Source organism: Dreissena polymorpha, chromosome 9, assembly GCF_020536995.1.
Source record: "Dreissena polymorpha isolate Duluth1 chromosome 9, UMN_Dpol_1.0, whole genome shotgun sequence".
Taxonomy (NCBI): Eukaryota; Metazoa; Mollusca; class Bivalvia; order Myida; family Dreissenidae; genus Dreissena; species Dreissena polymorpha.
Window position 1 is genome coordinate 38,434,464 of NC_068363.1, and position 19,884 is coordinate 38,454,347.

Here is a 19,884-nt window from a genome sequence, read left to right on the forward strand (position 1 = left end):
TGGTTTGCAATTAGCAGTTGCTCTGTCCTGTCCATACATCCGTCTGTCAATCCCTCCAGACTCCATTTCTGGAGTTATTTAACTGATTTTTAATGTGTAAATAACCTGATTGACTTACAGATCTAGTACGAGTTTGTTTCCAATCCATTGATTTTTTATAATGTAACATGCCTTAGAAATTTTCTTCAAAATAAATTTTTCCTTATTTTTATACCCTTTATTTTGGAAGAAAAGGTGGCATATAGTGATCGGACTGGCCGTCTGTCTGTCTGTCTGTCTGACTGTCCGTCTGTCTGTCTTTCTGTCACACTTTGCGTTTAGGTTTCGAAAAATGCTCATAACGTCTATGTCCCTTGAGATATAACCTTCATATTTGGTATGCGTGTGTATATGGACAAGGCCTTTCCAAACGCACAATTTTTTTTACCCCTGTGACCTTGACCTTGAACTTAGGGTCCGCGTTTAGGTTTCGAAATCTGCGTTTAGGTTTTGAAAAATGCTCATAACTTCTACATGTGTATGTCCCTTGAGATATAACCTTCATATTTGGTATGCATGTGTATACGGACAAGGCCTTTCCATTCGCACATAAATTTTGACCCCTGTGACCTTGACCTTGAACTCAGGGTCCGCGTTTAGGTTTCGAAAAAAGCTCATAACTTCTATCAAGCATTTATAGGGGGCATGAGTCATCCTATGGTGACAGCTCTTGTTTCCCCAAGAAATGCTTTTAGATACCGACCTATTTGGTGTGTGAGTTTAACTATTAAATGCTTTACAAATCAAGCGTTTAGTTACGTTTCCAGTCCATTGATTTTTGATAAATTTACTTGCCTTGGACCATTTTCTCTAAAATAGCTGCTGTGCAGCTTCGAAGTGCAGCATTGTGTTTCGCAAAGCCGGCTCTGTTTATTTGTGTGCTGATCAAGTTCTTTTTATTCACCTGATAATGAACTATTAGCAGTAGGATGCATCTTTTATTATTTAACCCTTTCCCACTCAGAGCCAAAGTGGCAATGGCTATGTGCAAACAGCGTAAAACCAGAACAGCCTGCGAGTAACTCGCAGTCTGTTCAGGTTTTATGCTGTTTGCTGCTGCTCATTGGTATCAAAGGTTTGGAGATGAAGCCTTAAAAACGTGAATCTAGTAAGAGAGGTCTTAAATTAAATATAACTTTCTTAGGGACTACAAATGTGTGAAAATACGTATCTAAGTGGGAAAGGGTAAATATATTTCAGTTTCAGTATTAATAAACTTTCATTGGTTGGTTTTGTGCACAATTGTGTTGTCTTTGATGGTAGTTAATGCTTAGAAGAGATCTCTTTTAAAATACAAATGTCAAATGATTTCAGCGGTAACGTGTTATTCCTTTAGTCAAAGTTGATGTCTACTTGTTACACTGTTATTTCAGACATGCTAATGAGAAACTTGGCAACAAGATTCGAGAACAGAGCAAGGCCATCATGCAGCTAACTGCTGAGAAAGAGTAAGTAGAAGTTGTTGCTTGTTTTAGTTTAAGCCTATTTGATTAAGCTTCACTGCATCAAGAGCCTATGGCTTAAGGGGGTTACCCGTGATGAACTATTACTTATGAAGTAACATTGACCTATTCTACCTAATGAAAAGGGAGATAATAAATTGATATATACTACACTTACAATATTTTGAAAATGCTGCCTGACTTAGCATCAAACTTGGGACCTCTTGTTGACGAGGCTGACATCTTTTCCATCGCTCTATTACGACTTACTTGCACTGGCCTAGCATCAAGCACATGTTAACATTCACTAAGTCAAGTGGCCCAAGTGGCCACGGTAATTGCGTAGTTGTGCAGGAATTTTGTACATTGAACCAAGCTTTCAGTGATTTATTGACAAAATGTAGCGGACGTCAAGTATGCAATATCTCAGCTTTAATGATCATCTCTAGACTATTTTACACAGATTCAAGATCCGTTAGCCAACAGTTGTTGTTGACTTTGTAAAACAATGACCTTAGCGTATTTGTTATGTGGGCAGCAGCTATCGACTTGAACCAGCTTGCAGTTCAATACATTTTGCCTTGTGATTTCAGACAAATGTTGGATCAGATCAACAAGTACCAGAAGCAGAACAACAAGCTGAAGATCGAGCTTGACGAGCGGCGTAACGAGGCGGAGAGGTTCAAGGCGCTCCAGAACCACAGCAGCCACCAACAGGTGCTCCTCAACCAGCTGAGGTCACGACTCGAGGAACACGAGTATGTATAACCCTTTACCACTATCATAGGTATTTTGACGCATTTGTAGTCCCTTAGAAAGTAACATTCAATAAAATACCTTTCTTACCAAATTCAAGTTTTAAAGGCTTTATTTCCAACCATTAGCTACTGATGAGCAGCAAACAGCATAAAACCTGAACAGACTGCGAGTTTCTCCTGGTTTTATGCTGGTTGCAAAAGCCATTTTCAGTTTGCTTCTTATGGGGGAAAGTGTTAATTGGCATTTATAATTGGTATTTTCCGAGGCATTGGCATTTTCCAATGTGTGTGTTTGATTCATTTCCCAAATGACTTGTATTTTCATCTGTATTTTGTGGGTGTGATTTTCTTGGGTCTTAGCATTTCCATTCAGCTCCTTTGATTCTAATATGCAAATTAGGTGCTTTGTGATTTATAGTGTTATGTGTATGCAGTGTACATTTTACTTGTGATTCCAACTGTTATTATGCTCCCTGAAAATATTTTCGGTGGAGCATATAGTTGTCAGTTTGTAGTTCTGTTATTCCTTACTTCCTTCCGTCACACTTTTGCTACCGTTTCTCATAGCGCCTTCAATACTTTACCAATCGCTTTCATATTTGGCATGTAGGTACCTTGCATGGACCTCTACCTTTTGATGAGGTTTGAGGTCACTGGGGTCAAGGTCACTGAGGCTAATAATAGACTTCCTTCTGTCACACTTGCTACTGTTTCTCATAGCGCCTTCAATACTTAACAAATCGCTTTCATATTTGGCATGTAGGTACCTTGCATGAACTTCTACCTTTTGATGAGGTTTGAGGTCACTGAGGTCAAAGTCAAGGTCACCGAGGCTAATAATAGACTTCCTTCTGTCACACATTTGCTACCATTTCTCATAGCGCCTTCAATACTTAACAAATCGCTTTCATATTTAGCATGTAGGTACCTTGCATGGACCTCTACCTTTTGATGAGGTTTGAGGTCACTGAGTTCAAAGTCAAGGTCACCGAGGCTAAAAATAGACTTCCTTCTGTCACACTTTTGCTACCATTTCTCATAGCGCCTTCAATACTTTACCAATCGCTTTCATATTTGGCATGTAGGTACCTTGCATGGACCTCTACCTTTTGATGAGGTTTGAGGTCACTGGGGTCAAGGTCACTGAGGCTAATAATAGACTTCCTTCTGTCACACTTGCTACCGTTTCTCATAGCGCCTTCAATACTTAACAAATCGCTTTCATATTTGGCATGTAGGTATCTTGCATGAAGTTCTACCTTTTGATGAGGTTTGAGGTCACTGAGGTCAAAGTCAAGGTCACCGAGGCTAATAATAGACTTCCTTCTGTCACACATTTGCTACCATTTCTCATAGCCCCTTCAATACTTAACAAATCGCTTTCATATTTAGCATGTAGGTACCTTGCATGGACCTCTACCTTTTGATGAGGTTTGAGGTCACTGAGTTCAAAGTCAAGGTCACCGAGGCTAAAAATAGACTTCCTTCTGTCACACTTTTGCTACCATTTCTCATAGCGCCTTCAATACTTAACCAACTGATTTCATATTTAGCATGTAGGTTCCTTGCATGGACCTCTACCTTTTGATGAGGTTTGAGGTCACTGGGGTCAAGGTCACCGTGGCTAATAATAGACTTCCTTCTGTCACACTTTTGCTACTGTTTCTCATAGCGCCTTCAATACTTTACCAATCGCTTTCATATTTGGCATGTAGGTACCTTGCATGGACCTCTACCTTTTGATGAGGTTTGAGGTCACTGGGGTCAAGGTCACCGTGGCTAATAAAAGACTTCCTTCTGTTACACTTTTGCTACCGTTTCTCATAGCGCCTTCAATACTTTACCAATCGCTTTCATATTTGGCATGTAGGTACCTTGCATGGAGCTCTACCTTTTGATGAGGTTTGAGGTCACTGGGTCAAGGTCACCAAGGCTAATAATAGATTTTTTAGGTGTTTATTAACACATACATTTACAAAGCGCATCATCGGGGATCATCCATCAGTTTCACTGATATTGTGACCATAAAGATTTTAGCCTTTAAAAATGCCTATCATTGTGAGGGATGTTTCTTTTCTAGAACTGATAGTAAAACATCAAAGATAGTATAACTTCAAAGATCACTTATAATTAAAACAGATAAAAATTGCAGCAATCAAGTTGATTATTCAAAAACTTATTTCAAAATTGTTATCGTTTATCAGTCAATAAAAATGATTTGGCTTTGTCTTGCATAATTGAACATTGTGGATGTCTGTCTATAGAAAACTTAGTGATCATTTGGTTTTCCGTTATTAAACAATCATTCAGCTATTAAAAAAACGCAACAAATGCACAATTCTGAAAGCATGATAAAAGATGTAATACCCATTTTTCTGTGTGTAGAATGGAGCAGGACCAAGAGATGTCCAGCAAGATGGCCACTATAGAGGACCTGCACAACCGCCTCAAACTGAACATTGACAACATACAGCAGCTCAACTCACAGGTAACCTTAATGGGGAAGTCCTTTAGACAATCAAATTAAATTCAAGTGCTTTCTTAATATATTCATGTTTGAAAGGCTTCATTTCCAACTCTAAGATACTGATGAGTAGCTAACAGGGTAAAACCTGAACACACTGTTCTGGTTTTTATGCTGGTTGCAAAAGCCATTTTCACTAAAGGGTTAAAACATTATACAAGTTCAGCTACAAGTTTTTCAAGTTATGACCCAACACAACTTTCTAGTTATCATGTAGAGCTTGTAGACAGCTTGTAATATGTCACAGTGATATCTTTTTTTCACTTTTCATAATAAGTATGTTAAACACACAAGTTGTTCTGTGAGTTCTTGCAAGTTGTAACCTGTCATAACACGCATATTATCGTGTAAATGTTGTGCTATTGTCATAACATGTCATTGCCATTGATTGTTTTTATTTTTTATGCGCCTTTTTGAAGAACAGGGGGCATATAGTGATAGGACTGTCTGTCCGTCTGTCTGTCTGTCTGTCCGTCTTTCCGTCACACTTAGCGTTTAGGTTTCGAAAAATGCTCATAACTTGTATGTCCCTTGAGATATAACCTTTATATTTGGTATGCATGTGTATATGGACAAGGCCTTTCCATACGCACACACATTTTTACCCCTGTGACCTTGACCTTGAACTAAGGGTCCGCGTTTAGGTTTGGAAATCTGCGTTTAGGTTTCGAAAAATGCTCATAACTTCTATGTCCCTTTAGAGATAAAACCTTATATATTTGGTATGCATGTGTATATGGACAAGGCCTTTCCATAAGTACACAAATTTTTACCCCTGTGACCTTGACTTTGAACTTAGGGTCCGCGTTTAGGTTTCCAAATCAACGTTTAGGTTTCGAAAAATGCTCATAACTTCTATGTCCCTTGAGATATAACCTTCATATTTGGTATGCATGTGTATATGGACAAGGCCTTTCCATACACATAAACATTTTTACCCCTGTGACCTTGACCTTGAACTTAGGGTCCGCGTTTAGGTTTCGAAATCAGCGTTTAGGTTTCAGAAAATGCTCATGACTTCTATGTCCCTTGAGATATGACCTTAATATTTGGTATGCATGTGTATATGGACAAGGCCTTTCCATAGGCACAACAATTTTGACCCCTGTGACCTTGACCTTGAAGTTAGGGTCCGCGTTTATGTTTCGAAATCTGCGTTTAGGTTTTGAAAAATGCTCATAACTTCTATGTCCCTTGAGATATAACCTTCATATTTGGTATGCATGTGTATACGGACAAGGCCTTTCCATACGCACACAAATTTTGACCCCTGTGACCTTGACCTTGAACTAAGGGTCCGTGTTTAGGTTTCGAAATCTGCGTTTAGGTTTCGAAAAATTCTCATAACTTCTGTAAAGCGTTTATAGGGGGCATAAGTCATCCTATGGTGACAGCTCTTGTTTCTCCATGCCAAAATTGTTGTGAAGTTTAAACACAAATTTTATCTTTTTCTGAAAATGCGCTTTCTTAAATCAATAATTTACAAAAACAGTCCTATTGTTTGGACAAGTAACAAAAATGTATTTTAATACAGCTTAACTCATTTTTGGATTATTTCAATGCAGAAAAAAAACACTTATAGAGGCATGTTTTCCTACGTCTCTGATATGATACAGTCACCTTTATAACTGATTCTAGAAGCATACACAAGAAGTTTTCCAACTAAACAGTTTTTAGTTATAGAACATCTCTAATGAACTTTACAATATAAATATAATTTACACCATTTGTCCCGATTGTCAGCTGAATTCCATGCAGAAGGACAACCAGCGCCTGCGCAGTGACCTTGAGCGAGAGATCGGCACACGGCAGACCCTGGAGCTGCAGATAGAGAGCAAGGAGCAGACCATCAACAGCCTCAAGACCCAGCTGGAGGCCAAGAAACACCTGCTCATAGAACACAGCTCTCCACTTAAGGACCCTGAACGCGCTGTAAGTAAAACAATTGTTGACCCACCCCTCCCAGATGAAAGGAAACCCAAGTATATAAGAAAATGAACCTCGCTCTTTGAAGAGGGGGCATAATGCATGTGCGTAATTTGGTTGTCCCATATTAGCCTGTGCACTCTTATAGTGATGGAGAACACTTGTTTCCTAAACTTCATTTGTGCTAAGATCAGACTTTCTTTTCAACCAACACATACTATAAAAGCGGAAAGTGTTGTCCCTGATTAGCCTGTTGAAACTGCACAGGCTAATCTGGGACAATACATTACACACATGCCTTAAGCCCCCTTTATCTCTGAGTGTAGCTTGAATGAGTCAATGCTCTACTTTTGTTCCTGCACTCTATGCAGGCCTTGTCATGCCTTGTGCGTTTGCTTGAGCTTCAATAATTATTAAGGAATTGAAACTCCATTAAAAGACCCCTGCCTTCATGCGCTTCAAGGTTTCTGCTCACCTGCTTTTGCTCATTTGTTTCTGTTCATAAGCTAGCATTAAGGAACACAAATATACTGTAAGAACATCTCAGATCTATTTACCTCAGTAAGGAATCTTATCTATGTATTATTGCTCTTCCTTCAAGGGCTCTGAATGTCCATTATAAAATTGTGGGCAATAAGGAAGGACCTGGTCTTATTGCCTCACCCCCAGTATGTTATCTATATAGCACTGCTCTTCCTGCAAGTGGTCTGAAAATGCAAAATGAAATTGACTTAATAGCCAGGACCATGTCCTAAAGCCTTGCTTTCAGAACATTTAAATACGGAAAGATTAAACTATCCATTGTGTTTAATTGTTTAACCCTTCACCACTTAAATATGAAAAGGGAGTTTAATGCAAGACTTTCCCCCTTCATGGTATTTTTCTTCTACAGAGAGTTTCTTCTTTGCAAAAATCCAGTTTATGCGTATAGTGTCATCTCAGATACGCTTGTGTGGACTGCACAGGCTAATCTGGGATGACACTTAACGCACATGCATTATATCACTTTTTCACAGAGCACGGTCCATTTGTATTATGACGCATTTGTACATGTATTACCGTTAGAAAGTTATAGTTAATTAAAGACCCTTTTTACTTAATTCAAGTTTTAAAGGCTTCATTTAAAACCCTTAGATACTGATGAGCAGCGAACAGCATAAAACCTGAACACACTGCGAGTTACTTGCAGGCTGTTCTGGTTTTGTGCTGTATGCACATATCTATTTGCTCTTTGCTTCTAAGTGGGAAAGGGTTAAACAAAAGTTATTTGGACAACTGAGATAAAAAAATAAATAAATGGGATGTAAATATCCACAGGGTTTCCTGATTTCACCCTTGTGTAGGGATTACGTCTGCTCATGGAAAAAATAAGTTCTTAATTGTACATTTTGGAAGAGCCTCAAGTCTGAGAAAGTGGTTATAAATCCTAGCCATGTTATAATGGATTAAGCCAACAAATGCACCTTAAATGAATCAATGAATTCAGTAGTGTATGTTTTTGTAACATATAGCCATTCTTTTGTAGTACTTATTGATGAAAATTAAATTTAAAAGAAATGCAAGCATGCGACTAAACGATTTTTTTGAGGTTACACATGCACTTTTGAGAAATATATACAAAATCAAAGTTCTTACATTTATTCATGCAATTATAGCAGGTTGAGTAACAAAAGTGTTATTGTCTATATTTTAGACAAAGTTCAACTGAAATGTTAATGTATTTTGTATTGTATTTTGATTAGGGGGATCATGGGGTAGGTATCGCGTAGTAAGATATATAATGTACTTAATGGTACACAAAGGGAAATAACTGCATCGTATTACTAATATTCTTTGCACCCTGTATCGATTCATAACTTCACATTTGATCTGAAAAATGCTAAATTGGTTTGGTAGATATGGGGTTTTATATATGTAGTGTATCGCCATATTCTTGATATATGAACAAAAAGGTCATGTTAGAAATAAGATTATCATTTAGTAGCCATGCCAGTAAAATTGCACCTTTAATATCATCAAAAGATTTTTTTTTTAAATATAATATTAATGATTTATAGGTAAATAACCATGTCATATGAAGTGAATTAAAAAATAAATAACTAAAACATGTGTATTTAATAGCTTTAAAATACATAATACAGCAACATTAAGAATGACTTATACATGTAGATGTGCATTTGTTTATTGCTATAATAGTCCTTTTGTAGATGACTATAAAGTTGACCATGACAAAATACTTTTTTTATTGGACAGTAATTAGATCATTATACCTCCATTACCATTGGTAATGGGAGCTATATAGGAGTCACTTTGTCGGTCGGTCTGTCGGTCTGTCTGTCTGTCTGTCCCGAAATTTCATCCGATCTTCACCAACCTTGGTCACAAGTTGTATCTTGATGATATATAGGTGATGTTTGAATATGGGCCATGCCGGGTCAAAAACTAGGTCACGGGGTCACTTAGTGTGTTTTAAACAGAAGTTTGTCCGGACCATAACTATGTCATTTATTGTTAGATTTTAAATAACTTGGTACATTTGTTCACCATCATGGGACGGTTTGTCGTGTGAAAAAAGTATGTCAATATATCCAAGGTCAAGGTCACACTTGGAGTTCAAGGGTCAAATTCTTGTCCGGGCCATAACTTTATCATTTATTGTGAGATTTTAAAATCATTTGGCATATTTGTTCACCATCATGGGTTGGTGTGTCGCGCGAAAGAATTATGTCCTTATCTCCAAGGTCAAGGTCACACTTTTAGTTCAAAGATCAAAAATGGCCATAAATGAGCTTGCCGGGGCAATAACTATGTTGTTCATTATGAGATTTTAAAATCATTTGGCACATTTGTTCACCATCATTGGCCGGTGTGTCGCGCGAAAGAATTACGCTGATATCTCCAAGGTGAAGGTCTTACTTTAAGTTCAAAGGTAAAAAATGGCCATAAATGAGCTTGTCCGGGCCATAACTAAGTCATTCATTGTGAGATTTTAAAATCATTTGGCACATTTGTTCACCATCATATGACAGTGTGTCGCGGGAAAGAATTACGTCGATATCGTCAAGGTCACACTGTTAGTTCAAAGGTCAAAAATGGCCATAAATGATTTTGTCAGGGCCATAACTGTGTCATTCGATCATTGTGAGATTTTAAAATTACTTGGTACATTCGTTCACAATCATTGGACAATGTGTCATTCGAAAGAATTTCGTCGATATCTCCAAGGTCAAGGTCACACTTGGAGTTCAAAAGTGAAAAATGGCCATAAATGAGCTTGTCTTGGTCATAACTATGTAATTCATTGTGAGATTTCAAAATGACTGTGTACATTAATTTTGTTCACAGTAATTGGACGGCATGTCATGCGAAAGAATTCAAGAGTTCAAAGGTCAAAATGGCCATAAATAATTCTTAAAAATTGCCATAAATTAGATTCTCTTGTTTTGTGAAGACAGCATGCAAAATAGTCTCTGTCAATGTGGCACGTGGGGGTATACGTCACGTCTGTGACAAAGCTCTAGTTTGCATTAGAATTGGTCATAACTGGACATACACATGTTTTTAATAAATCAATCGAACTTAGTCTTAAAATCTGCTTTAAGACAATGGTAAAAAAAAAATTGAGGCATTAAAATAAACAGTTAATTTTTTTGATTAGACAATTTAAATGAAGGTGCATTATCATTGGCTGGTTGTTTGCTTCCTGATCATGCACAACTCTACTGGTCACAAAGCATGTGTAGCCTCATTTGTCATAGCAATAATTGGTAGTGGATGTTCACAAGTATAGTGGTGTGTGCATGCCTTTCAGAGGGATTCCCGATATGTCCTTGACAATGAAAAGGTAACGGTTCAGTCTGTTGGGCTATAGGTTGTCTACCTTCTCTTACTGACCAAGACTCTGTATTTCTCAAGCTGGGGCAAGTTTCTCAAGACCTTGATAACCAGCATGGCTAACAGTTTTAAGAATAATGATGATTACATTTATCTTGTATAGAATTAAAGTAATTTTATTTTGAGTTAGTCAAAATAAGCTGCTATTAAAAATTTTTTTTTTCACAAAAATGTTGCTTTTAATATTTCAGTTTTTTTTAGATATAAAATTTTAAGGCAGTTTTCATCATTGGTTTGTGTTTGAGCATCTTGGCCTATATGTATATAAAGTTCTGTGATTATTGTAAAATAATTTGTCACATAGGTTATGTTATAATGCTGTATATTACTATGGCTGAAGTAGGCCTTTAGATAGATTCTAACACCAGCTAAATGTTAATATTAAAAAAACAACCGTATAGTTTATTCATATTCAAAATGATTGTTGATATTTTGTTGGTCATGACTTGTTAACAGCAAAGTTTTGTGTTTAATATAGTTTTGCTACCTTGGATTTTTGTACCAATCAATACCACTAAGAAAAGTATGATATTGAAAAGGAAAATGAATTAGAAAAACATGTTCTGTTTGCATTGATTGTGTGTATGAAAATATTAAAGTAGTTTAGCATACATGTATAATCTTTGATTCTAACTTGATTGCTCATTTTAATCTAATAGGTCATACATGTAAAGGTATTGTATTAAGATCCAGTTGTCATTTTCATTTGTCAGTTTGATTTGTCATATAGTTTTTCATAGTTTAGAAGTTCTTTCAATGTTAACTGATTTTAACACAAAGAACAGTTTGTTTTTCCGAAAATACCCACTTAACAACCAAGAAGTTATGTGTCTCACCATAGAAGAATAAATTATTTTTCACATCAATGATTCTTATTCTGTCAGTAAAAACTATAAAGGGAAAAAGCCAATATTTGGCAGGTTCAACAATAGGATAAAACCCCTGATACAATAATCAAATCACTATGTAAGAATGCTGAATTTGAATTTCATACAGCATACACCATATGGATAAATATTAATACATCTTATGAATAAAAGCCTCTATATAATAAGATAAAAGATAATAGTTGAAACATAGACTGAGTTTTGATCAAACCGTCATGATTGCTATGGTTACAGACCCGGGCTGCTTACAAGAAGGTGATGGAGGAGAACGGAGTTTCGGATCCCAATTCCATGGACAAGAACTACTGGATCCAGCGTGTCGGAGAGGTGAGCTCAAAGGGCAAACTTGAAAAGATTTAGCTTTAAGTGGGATCAACTTTCAATTTTATAACAGTGTAAGATTATTCCATAGAGTAAGTCTGTGAATTTTTTTGGAAAAAAGGCATAATTTATGTAATGTTTGAGGAAATTAAGTATTGATGTATTGTTTTGCATGTGTGGGTTGGAACTCTTTGACCTTCATCCACACACATTAGTATGGTGTTTAATGAAAGGTCAAAAGTCAAGGTAACAAGGCTTGTCACAGTTAACTTGTTCCTTTAAGATGTTCTGAGATTGCTTTGACTGAGATAAACAAAATTGGTATTGTGGTTTCTTCTGAGAAAAGGATGACACCTTGACCTTGAAGACACAAGTTGAACAGGAAAATAGTTTTGGCATGATTAATTGAAAAAAACTATTAGCTACAATAATGCAAAATTGGGGTGGTGGTGACATGGGAGGAAAAGAAGACACATTGCTAGGTCCCCATGTAAAGGTTTAGGTCACGTGAGCTTGTATCAATAAATTGTTGTTTTTTATGATATCAAGAGAAGGTTTTGACCTGTGATTATTTCACTAGTTACGATGGTTACTTCTGAAAAATGAATGATGACTGTGGATTTTTTGGGAAACAGGTCAAAGGTCAAGGTCACAAGGCTTGTAGCAGAAAATGTGCTTCCTCATAATATTTTGAGAAAGCTTTTACTTATGACAATGTAGATCTGTGTACTGGTAGCTTGGATATGAAGTTAGATGCCTATGAAAATTGAGGTCAAAGGTCAAGGTCATATGGGATTGTAGTTCTACAGAATGATCTATATACAAATAAATTGTTTTGCCAAGACATTATATTTTTGCAGGGCTTTGAACCCTAGTTTGAGTTTTAGCTGTATGGCAGCATGTTATAGATCTTAAATGTCATTCATTTACTCTTACTCTCAAAAAGCTCTACATTTTGGGAGCTTTCAGTCAAAGTGGGAGTTTGAAGAATTAGGTATAATTAACAAGTTCTACATTTTACTTTTTATTCTTTATTCAAATCATTTACAATTATCAGCAGTAGATAAGAAATTGCACATTGTTAAGTTTTTGTTCGAAGAGGAACTTTCAAGTAGTGGTCTTTAGAGTATGATGCTTTGTCATATAAAACTTCTTTAATGCAGAATTGAGCAGTTATTAAGTGTGATCTTTTGTTAATCTTAAGATCATGTTGTTGTGTTGAACATGTGAAATGACATCTATGTAAAAGTCTGTGGACATTTACTAAATTGATATTGTTTGTTGTGGGAAGTTTTAATCTAAGAAGCTGTGTTTTAAGACAGTAAACTTCTTACTTAATGGGAATAAATTATTTCAGTAAGTCATTTGCCTTGTCCGCAGGCTTTTCTGCTTTTAGTACCCGTAAAATACATACTTTGCTTCTGAATCATTTCCCCGTAAAAAACATAGTGAAGGCCCCAGAAACACACTTGATATTCGCAATGTTGCTTTTCATGTAATATTTTGTTCCATATAATTGAAATATATTTCTGGTGATAAGCACACTTGAAAAACATTACTTATAGTGCAAATATTTTCTAAAGTCATGTAGAAAGTATTATTCATTGTCGATGGGAAGAAATAATTATTTCTTTTTAGCATTTTCTGTATTGTTTGATATATTTTAATCAGCAAGCATTTAATATTAATATTTATAATCATGTTGCAATTTCATAGCTTCATTTCCATCGGCTCATCCTTTCCAATTAATTTTGAGCACTGTTTTGACTTTCCACAGCTCTAGTCTGCAACAAGTATGTTGTCCACTGTAATTATTTAGTTGTATATAATTCTTGTTAAGTTTTTGCTTGTTTAACCATGTTAATTTGCTACATTTTCAATTATTGATTTCTAACCTGCACCATGCTTTTTAGAAGTGAAATATTGCTTTTACATTATTTCATTAAACTCGTAGTTAATACATAAAGTGGGCCTTCAACTGAAGTTCAAGTGAGAAACATTTTTAAAAAAATCACTGGCATCTTGTAATCTACTTCATGTGATAGTTCACTTATTTGTAGACTTTTTAGTTTCGTTGTATGACAATAAAAAAGCAAAACCATTTTCATTCACAACATGTTTCAACTTCTTTCCTTTCTATTGAATTCAATTTTAACAAGTTTGCCAATTTAACAAAGATGGATGTGTTTTGCAGATGACTGCTTTTAAATACTTCGGTGTTTAATCAAATTGATTATTTTAATCAATGGTTGATTGGAAAAATGTTAAATTGTTTGGTCAGGTTGAAATAAGCATTGTGAAGTTCAGTTATATTGTAACTGAAGTTGGTATTTGTTGCCATCGTTGGAATTTGTTTATAAAGGCTGATGAAAGTCCAGACTTTATAGAATGACACCCATAAGTTATTTTTAATATGATATATAGTATGTAGTTGTAAATGATATAAATCAAACAATATGAGTCGTACTCTGTGAAAAAGGGGTTTAATGCATGTGCGTAAACTGTCGTCCTAGATAAGCCCGTACAGTCCACACTGGCTAATCAGGGACAACACTGTCTGCCTAAACTAGATTTTTGCTAAAAAGAGACTTTCTTTAAACAAAATATATCATAAAAGCGGAAAGTACCGTCCTTGATTAGCCTGTGGCCTGTCTGGACTGCACAGGCTAATCTGGGACGACACTTTACACACATGCATTTAACCCCTTTTTCACAGAGCAAGGCCCATATTGTTCTGTACACAAAAGCAGTACATACAAGCATGTCTATTTTAAAGTATTCAGCTTATTTCTAACATTCTTATTAATAATTATTTGAAATTAAGACAGGAAAATCATGTCATGTTTAACAGATATGCATGATAATTATCTTATTATAAAATGTGGTTTTCTTAAACACTTACAGTAAGCAAAATTTAATAAAAATTCAGCTGTGTGTTTAAACGGATGTAAAGATTGTCGGAAAATACCTTACATGCTCTTTGTTTATGAGTTCATGCAGATAAACATGTTACTCAAATGATTTTGTTCCTTATTAATTTATGTGGCCTTGTTCTGGGAAACTCGGATTAAAGCATGTGCAATAAGTGTCATTGCAGATAAGCGTGTGAAGCCGCACAGGCTTATCAGAGACTTCCTTTATACTGTCATAAAAGGGAAAAGTGTCGTCCCTGATAAGACTGCACATCTAATCTGGGACGACACTTTACGCACATGCATTAATCCCTGTTTTTATTTTAAATTACAACCTGAGAGCATTATTTTGTGTTTCAGCTGTCCATCCAGCTTCAGCAGAGCAGTGAGTACTGGTCTGACAAAGTACGCGAGCTCACCCAGCAGCTGGGCCAGGCTAAATCATTGGTTGCCAGCCCTCGACGATAGCACTTACCCCACCCACCACCCACCGTGCTTCATACACCATTACTGGACAGTGTCCCATTTTTATATGTTAGGTTTGTTCTTGTGTTGTCCCATTTGTATATGTTAGGTTTGTTCTTGTGTCTAGAACCTTTCAAGGTGAAACAATTTAATGAAAGTATGTTAAGTCTGAGTAAAACACCACTTGATATTGTTGAGATCTGAGAAAGGGTTAAACATGTACAGAAAAAATAATCTTATTGACTTCAGTTTTCAATTTTTAATTTTGAAATTGTCACTGTAAGAGAATTTATGTTTTCAGGTTTTTCTTGGTTTCTTTCTTTTCTCTTTACATGAATGAAAATATTTTCTATCCGCTCATTTAGTTAGGTTTATAAATAAATTTTTATTAAATTGAAAGCATATTTTGATTAGAAACTATTTGACTCTTTGATGAATATGCACATGTCCAGTATTATACTGTCTCAGTTGTTGAACAGTTGCAGTACTTGTCCTTCTAGCACCAAAGAAACATTGTCACACTTTCAGACTGGTTTTGTGCAGAGTTCAATAAAAGGAACAAAGCAAAGTAATGCATGGGTTCACAATTTTGTTAAAACAATATTATAAGTGTGACATGTTGGGAAAAGCTTGATGTAACTGATTAAATGTTGAGAGACCTTTACAGTATTCCCTCCATTCTGCTGAAAGCTGCTCATATTTGTGTGATATCCATTTTTCAGAATTCGTGTTAATTTTACATGTTAATAAATTGCAAAGTTACGTGGTCAGTTTGCCATTTGAATACTATTTCGTCCAGTTTCGAATGTTAATTCATTTGCTTTTCGCTGACCATTGCCATTGCAAAGATATTAAGGCTGACCTTTGCCATTGCAAAGATATTAAGGCAAGTATTGAACTGTGTTATTGCGAGGAGCATAGTTTTGCTCTGAAATACTGTTGGTTGTGAAATGTCTTTGTATGTATGTAAGAGATGAAAAAAAAAGCGATATGTTATTTACATTTTTGTTGAATGTTGTGGAAAGTATCTGTGATGTTTTCTTTTACCTTGTACATGTACTATTTTTTATTATTTATTTATAAATCATCTGGTTTTATTTATAATCTATAACTAATTGTATTGATAGCTTACTACTTGTGGTTATTATACGGTTGTTATACTATAGATTGTGTTTGTGGAAAAAGAAAAAAAGAACTGAAATGCTTTTTGTAATTAAATATTTGGCCTTATCCTTTAAGAAAGTGATTGTTAAAAAAACGTAGATCAAAGTAATTACATAAGATGTATGAATTTAGATTAATAAGATTAATAATCATATAGCTCTTTTGAATTCTGTGTGATCTTCATTTAATTAAATTGGTAATTATCAAGATCTTTTTTAGTCTTCATTATGCCCCCCTTCGAAGAAGAGGGGGTATATTGCTTTGCTCATGTCGGTCGGTCTGTCTGTATGTCGGTCTGTCGGTCCGTCCACCAGGTGGTTGTCAGACGATAACTCAAGAACGCTTGGGCCTAGGATCATGAAACTTCATAGGTACATTAATCATGACTCGCAGATGACCCCTATTGATTTTGAGGTCACTAGGTCAAAGGTCAAGGTCACGGTGACCAGAAATAGTAAAATGATTTGTGAATGATAACTCAAGAACGCATACACCTAGGATCATGAAACTTCATGGGTAGATTGATCATGACTTGCAGATGACCCCTATTGATTTTGAGGTCACTAGGTCAAAGGTCAAGGTCATGGTGACCCGAAATAGTAAAATGGTTTCCGGATGATAACTCAAGAACGCATACGCCTAGGATCATGAAACTTCATGGGTAGATTGATCATGACTCGCAGATGACCCCTATTGATTTTGAGGTCACTAGGTCAAAGGTCAAGGTCACGGTGACCTGAAATAGTAAAATGGTTTTCTAATAATAACTCAAGAACGCATACGCCTAGGATCATGAAACTTCATAGGTAGATTGATCATGACTTGCAGATGACCCCTATTGATTTTGAGGTCACAAGGTCAAAGGTCAAGGTCACGGTGACCCGAAATAGTAAAATGATTTTCGGATGATTACTCAAGAACGCTTTTGCCTAGGATCATGACACTTCATAGGTACATTGATCGTGTCCCGCAGATGACCCCTATTGATTTTCAGGTCACTAGGTCAAAGGTCAAGGTCACAGTGACAAAAATCGTATTCACACAATGGCTGCCACTACAACGGACAGCCCATATGGGGGGCATGCATGTTTTACAAACAGCCCTTGTTTTGATTAAATTCTGAGGGTCTTATAAATCAAACAGTTGTCCTTGCAAGTATTATTGTGATTCCTGATATATTTTTAGGGATGACAGTCAATTGGATAGTGAGTTACTTGCAACCACAATCTTTGAATTGTATAGTAGTATAATATATTAGATGAGTATGTTTTATAGATGTACTGCATAATGAAGCTGATTATTTTACTGATACAAGATCATTTTATCTAGGTCCGTCCATATTTATATGCAGCTATGTGCTTACTAAGCAAAACTATTGTTTTGTATATGTGAAAGGATTTTATTGAGACTGCCAGTTGTATGTTATATGTTTCTTAACCTTTTTATAAAATGCACTTGTATATACATTCTTTATGACACCACTGTCTCCGCCATTTCATTTTTCAGCAGGAATATCTGTCACAAGTAACACATGTTTATTTAATAACTAAGTGCTATATACACCTACAGTACAATGCACATTTTTTGATTTGGTTGTTTTCCATATTTCCTAATTCAGCTAGTGTAATCTAATACCATGTGTCTATTTTTCAATAATTATACAAGTTCTTGTTTTGCCCTAACAGGGTACAATGGTGTCATATTGTATTTTACTGGTAAACATTTTGCAGCTTAACTCTGTTGTTATTACTATTTTAATATCATATTTATTTTGTTTTATTTCATTTCTTGAAATGTAACGCTTGTGATAATTTTATAGGATATTTATCAGTGTTTTTTTTCTAGTTTTATTATTAGTTTAGAAGTCTCAACAATTCTCTAAATACATCCTTCAAGAGGACTTAAAAATAAGTAAAATACGTCTTGAAATAGATAATGTGTTGGAGATTCCCATAATCATAAAATAATTTCAAAAAGGGAAGAAAATTATTTTTGACAATTTAATTGAATTTGAATATACATTGTATTTGATTTCAATAGAAATTTCACGCTTATTCCAATAATGGAACTGTGATATCTTAGATTCATGAGTTTTGACGTGAGGTACTATATGTCTTAGAGTTTAGAGCAAAGAGCCACAGAGATTCTGAGCTGGAATATGCCTATATTTAGAACACTTAGAACTTGATTTGTGTGCTGAACTGTAGATTAGTTTGATATTGATGCACGATTTTAGTTAAAATGTTTGGCTACAGATCATGTCTAGTTGACAGATTATTACGAGTATACACAAAACTTTGATTGTCAATAAAGCGAAGATAAATGAACTTAGTTTTTCTGAAATGTATGTGTGTGAAAGGCAGTGTCTGAGCACTATAATCTTTTGCTAAATGTTTTTCGAACATGCAAATTGCAAACTTGAATCATGGATTGACACGTTGGAAAAGGTCCAGGTGCAACGAAACCTTGTTGGCCATTATTAGCAGGTCCAGATTAAGTATCACAAAATCATTGAGTCATCACTTCAGAATTGGCTCAGGGACAGACACCTGTATATATTATATGCAACTACGGTATACTATTCAATCTACCTCTTGGCATACTGTTTTGAATGCTAATGGCCGAACCCATTAACATTATATTTAAGATAAAGCAAGAACAGTTGATTGCAACGTAAAGCTTAATTTACATCTTGTTTAATATATTGGTTAGGTTTTGTATAAAAAAAGCCCACCCTATGAGAAATTAAGGTTTCTCTTGCTTATTTTCCATTTTGCTTGATAAAATACAGATTGGTATACAGCATCAAATACGTTGTAAAACACAGCGATATATAATGGCACACAACAGCATTGTTTTAAACAAAGATAATACTCAAATCATCCAAGAAAGAGTAAGAAATAGTAAGCAAGCAATGAAACTCAGAATTATTCAAACGATGATCAGACACATGCAGAGTCCACGCAATTTCTTCAGTACCAAAGGATAGAACGCCCAATCGTGCTCTCCTCCAGTTGCCTTGTTACCGTTTCATCTTCATCCAAATCTCTAAAACTCGTGGCAACGCACCTACGGTTACTATGGTGATCACGTGCATGAAGTCCGACAACAACGATGTCCTCGCCATTTTGACTTTGGGTAGTATCGACTTACCAAAAGCTTTTTATCGAAGTGAGACACGGGCTTTAGGAACTGAATATGAACGGTGCGTTGTTTGGTTTCAAGATACTCGAAAAGATCTCTTAGTATTCAATGGGCATCTTCTTTTTGTCGGTTATTATTCGGGGTTTTTGATTCTAATTCTCTCAAGCGTGTTATGTGCGACGTCAATGACAACGTTATTTACATTGACACTCTTGACATCCGTTGCCTGCCCATTTGTGATTGAGAAATTTACATTTTGGAGTGACAAATTGTTGTAAAGAACGTCCAATTCAAATGATTTCTTAACGACCATCGTCCGCAGGTCGAAATGAGTATCTCCGAATCCTTGAGTTAGTCTAAATATGTAATATATCATAACTACTGAGAAAAACTGATGACCAAATGCAA

At 35.7% G+C, this 19,884-nt stretch overlaps 1 protein-coding gene across 17 annotated transcripts in view; it reads left to right on the forward strand.

Moving 5' to 3' along the window:
- Positions 1 to 18,659, forward strand: part of LOC127843761 (golgin subfamily B member 1-like) — a 141,311-nt gene extending 122,652 nt beyond the window's left edge. For 14 of the 17 annotated variants that reach the window (XM_052373498.1, XM_052373500.1, XM_052373501.1 and 11 more), the window contains 6 exons: positions 1,413 to 1,487; positions 2,075 to 2,239; positions 4,625 to 4,727; positions 6,507 to 6,695; positions 11,705 to 11,797; positions 15,064 to 18,659. In XM_052373498.1, coding sequence (XP_052229458.1) covers positions 1,413 to 1,487; positions 2,075 to 2,239; positions 4,625 to 4,727; positions 6,507 to 6,695; positions 11,705 to 11,797; positions 15,064 to 15,171 — 733 coding nt within the window. In that variant the 3' untranslated portion in view covers positions 15,172 to 18,659. Of the gene's footprint in view, positions 1 to 1,412; positions 1,488 to 2,074; positions 2,240 to 4,624; positions 4,728 to 6,506; positions 6,696 to 11,704; positions 11,798 to 13,568; positions 13,585 to 15,063 lie in introns of all 17 variants that reach the window. The other 3 variants (XR_008032324.1, XR_008032325.1, XM_052373508.1) reach the window with 3 other exon arrangements.
- Positions 18,660 to 19,884: the final 1,225 nt, after the last annotated feature.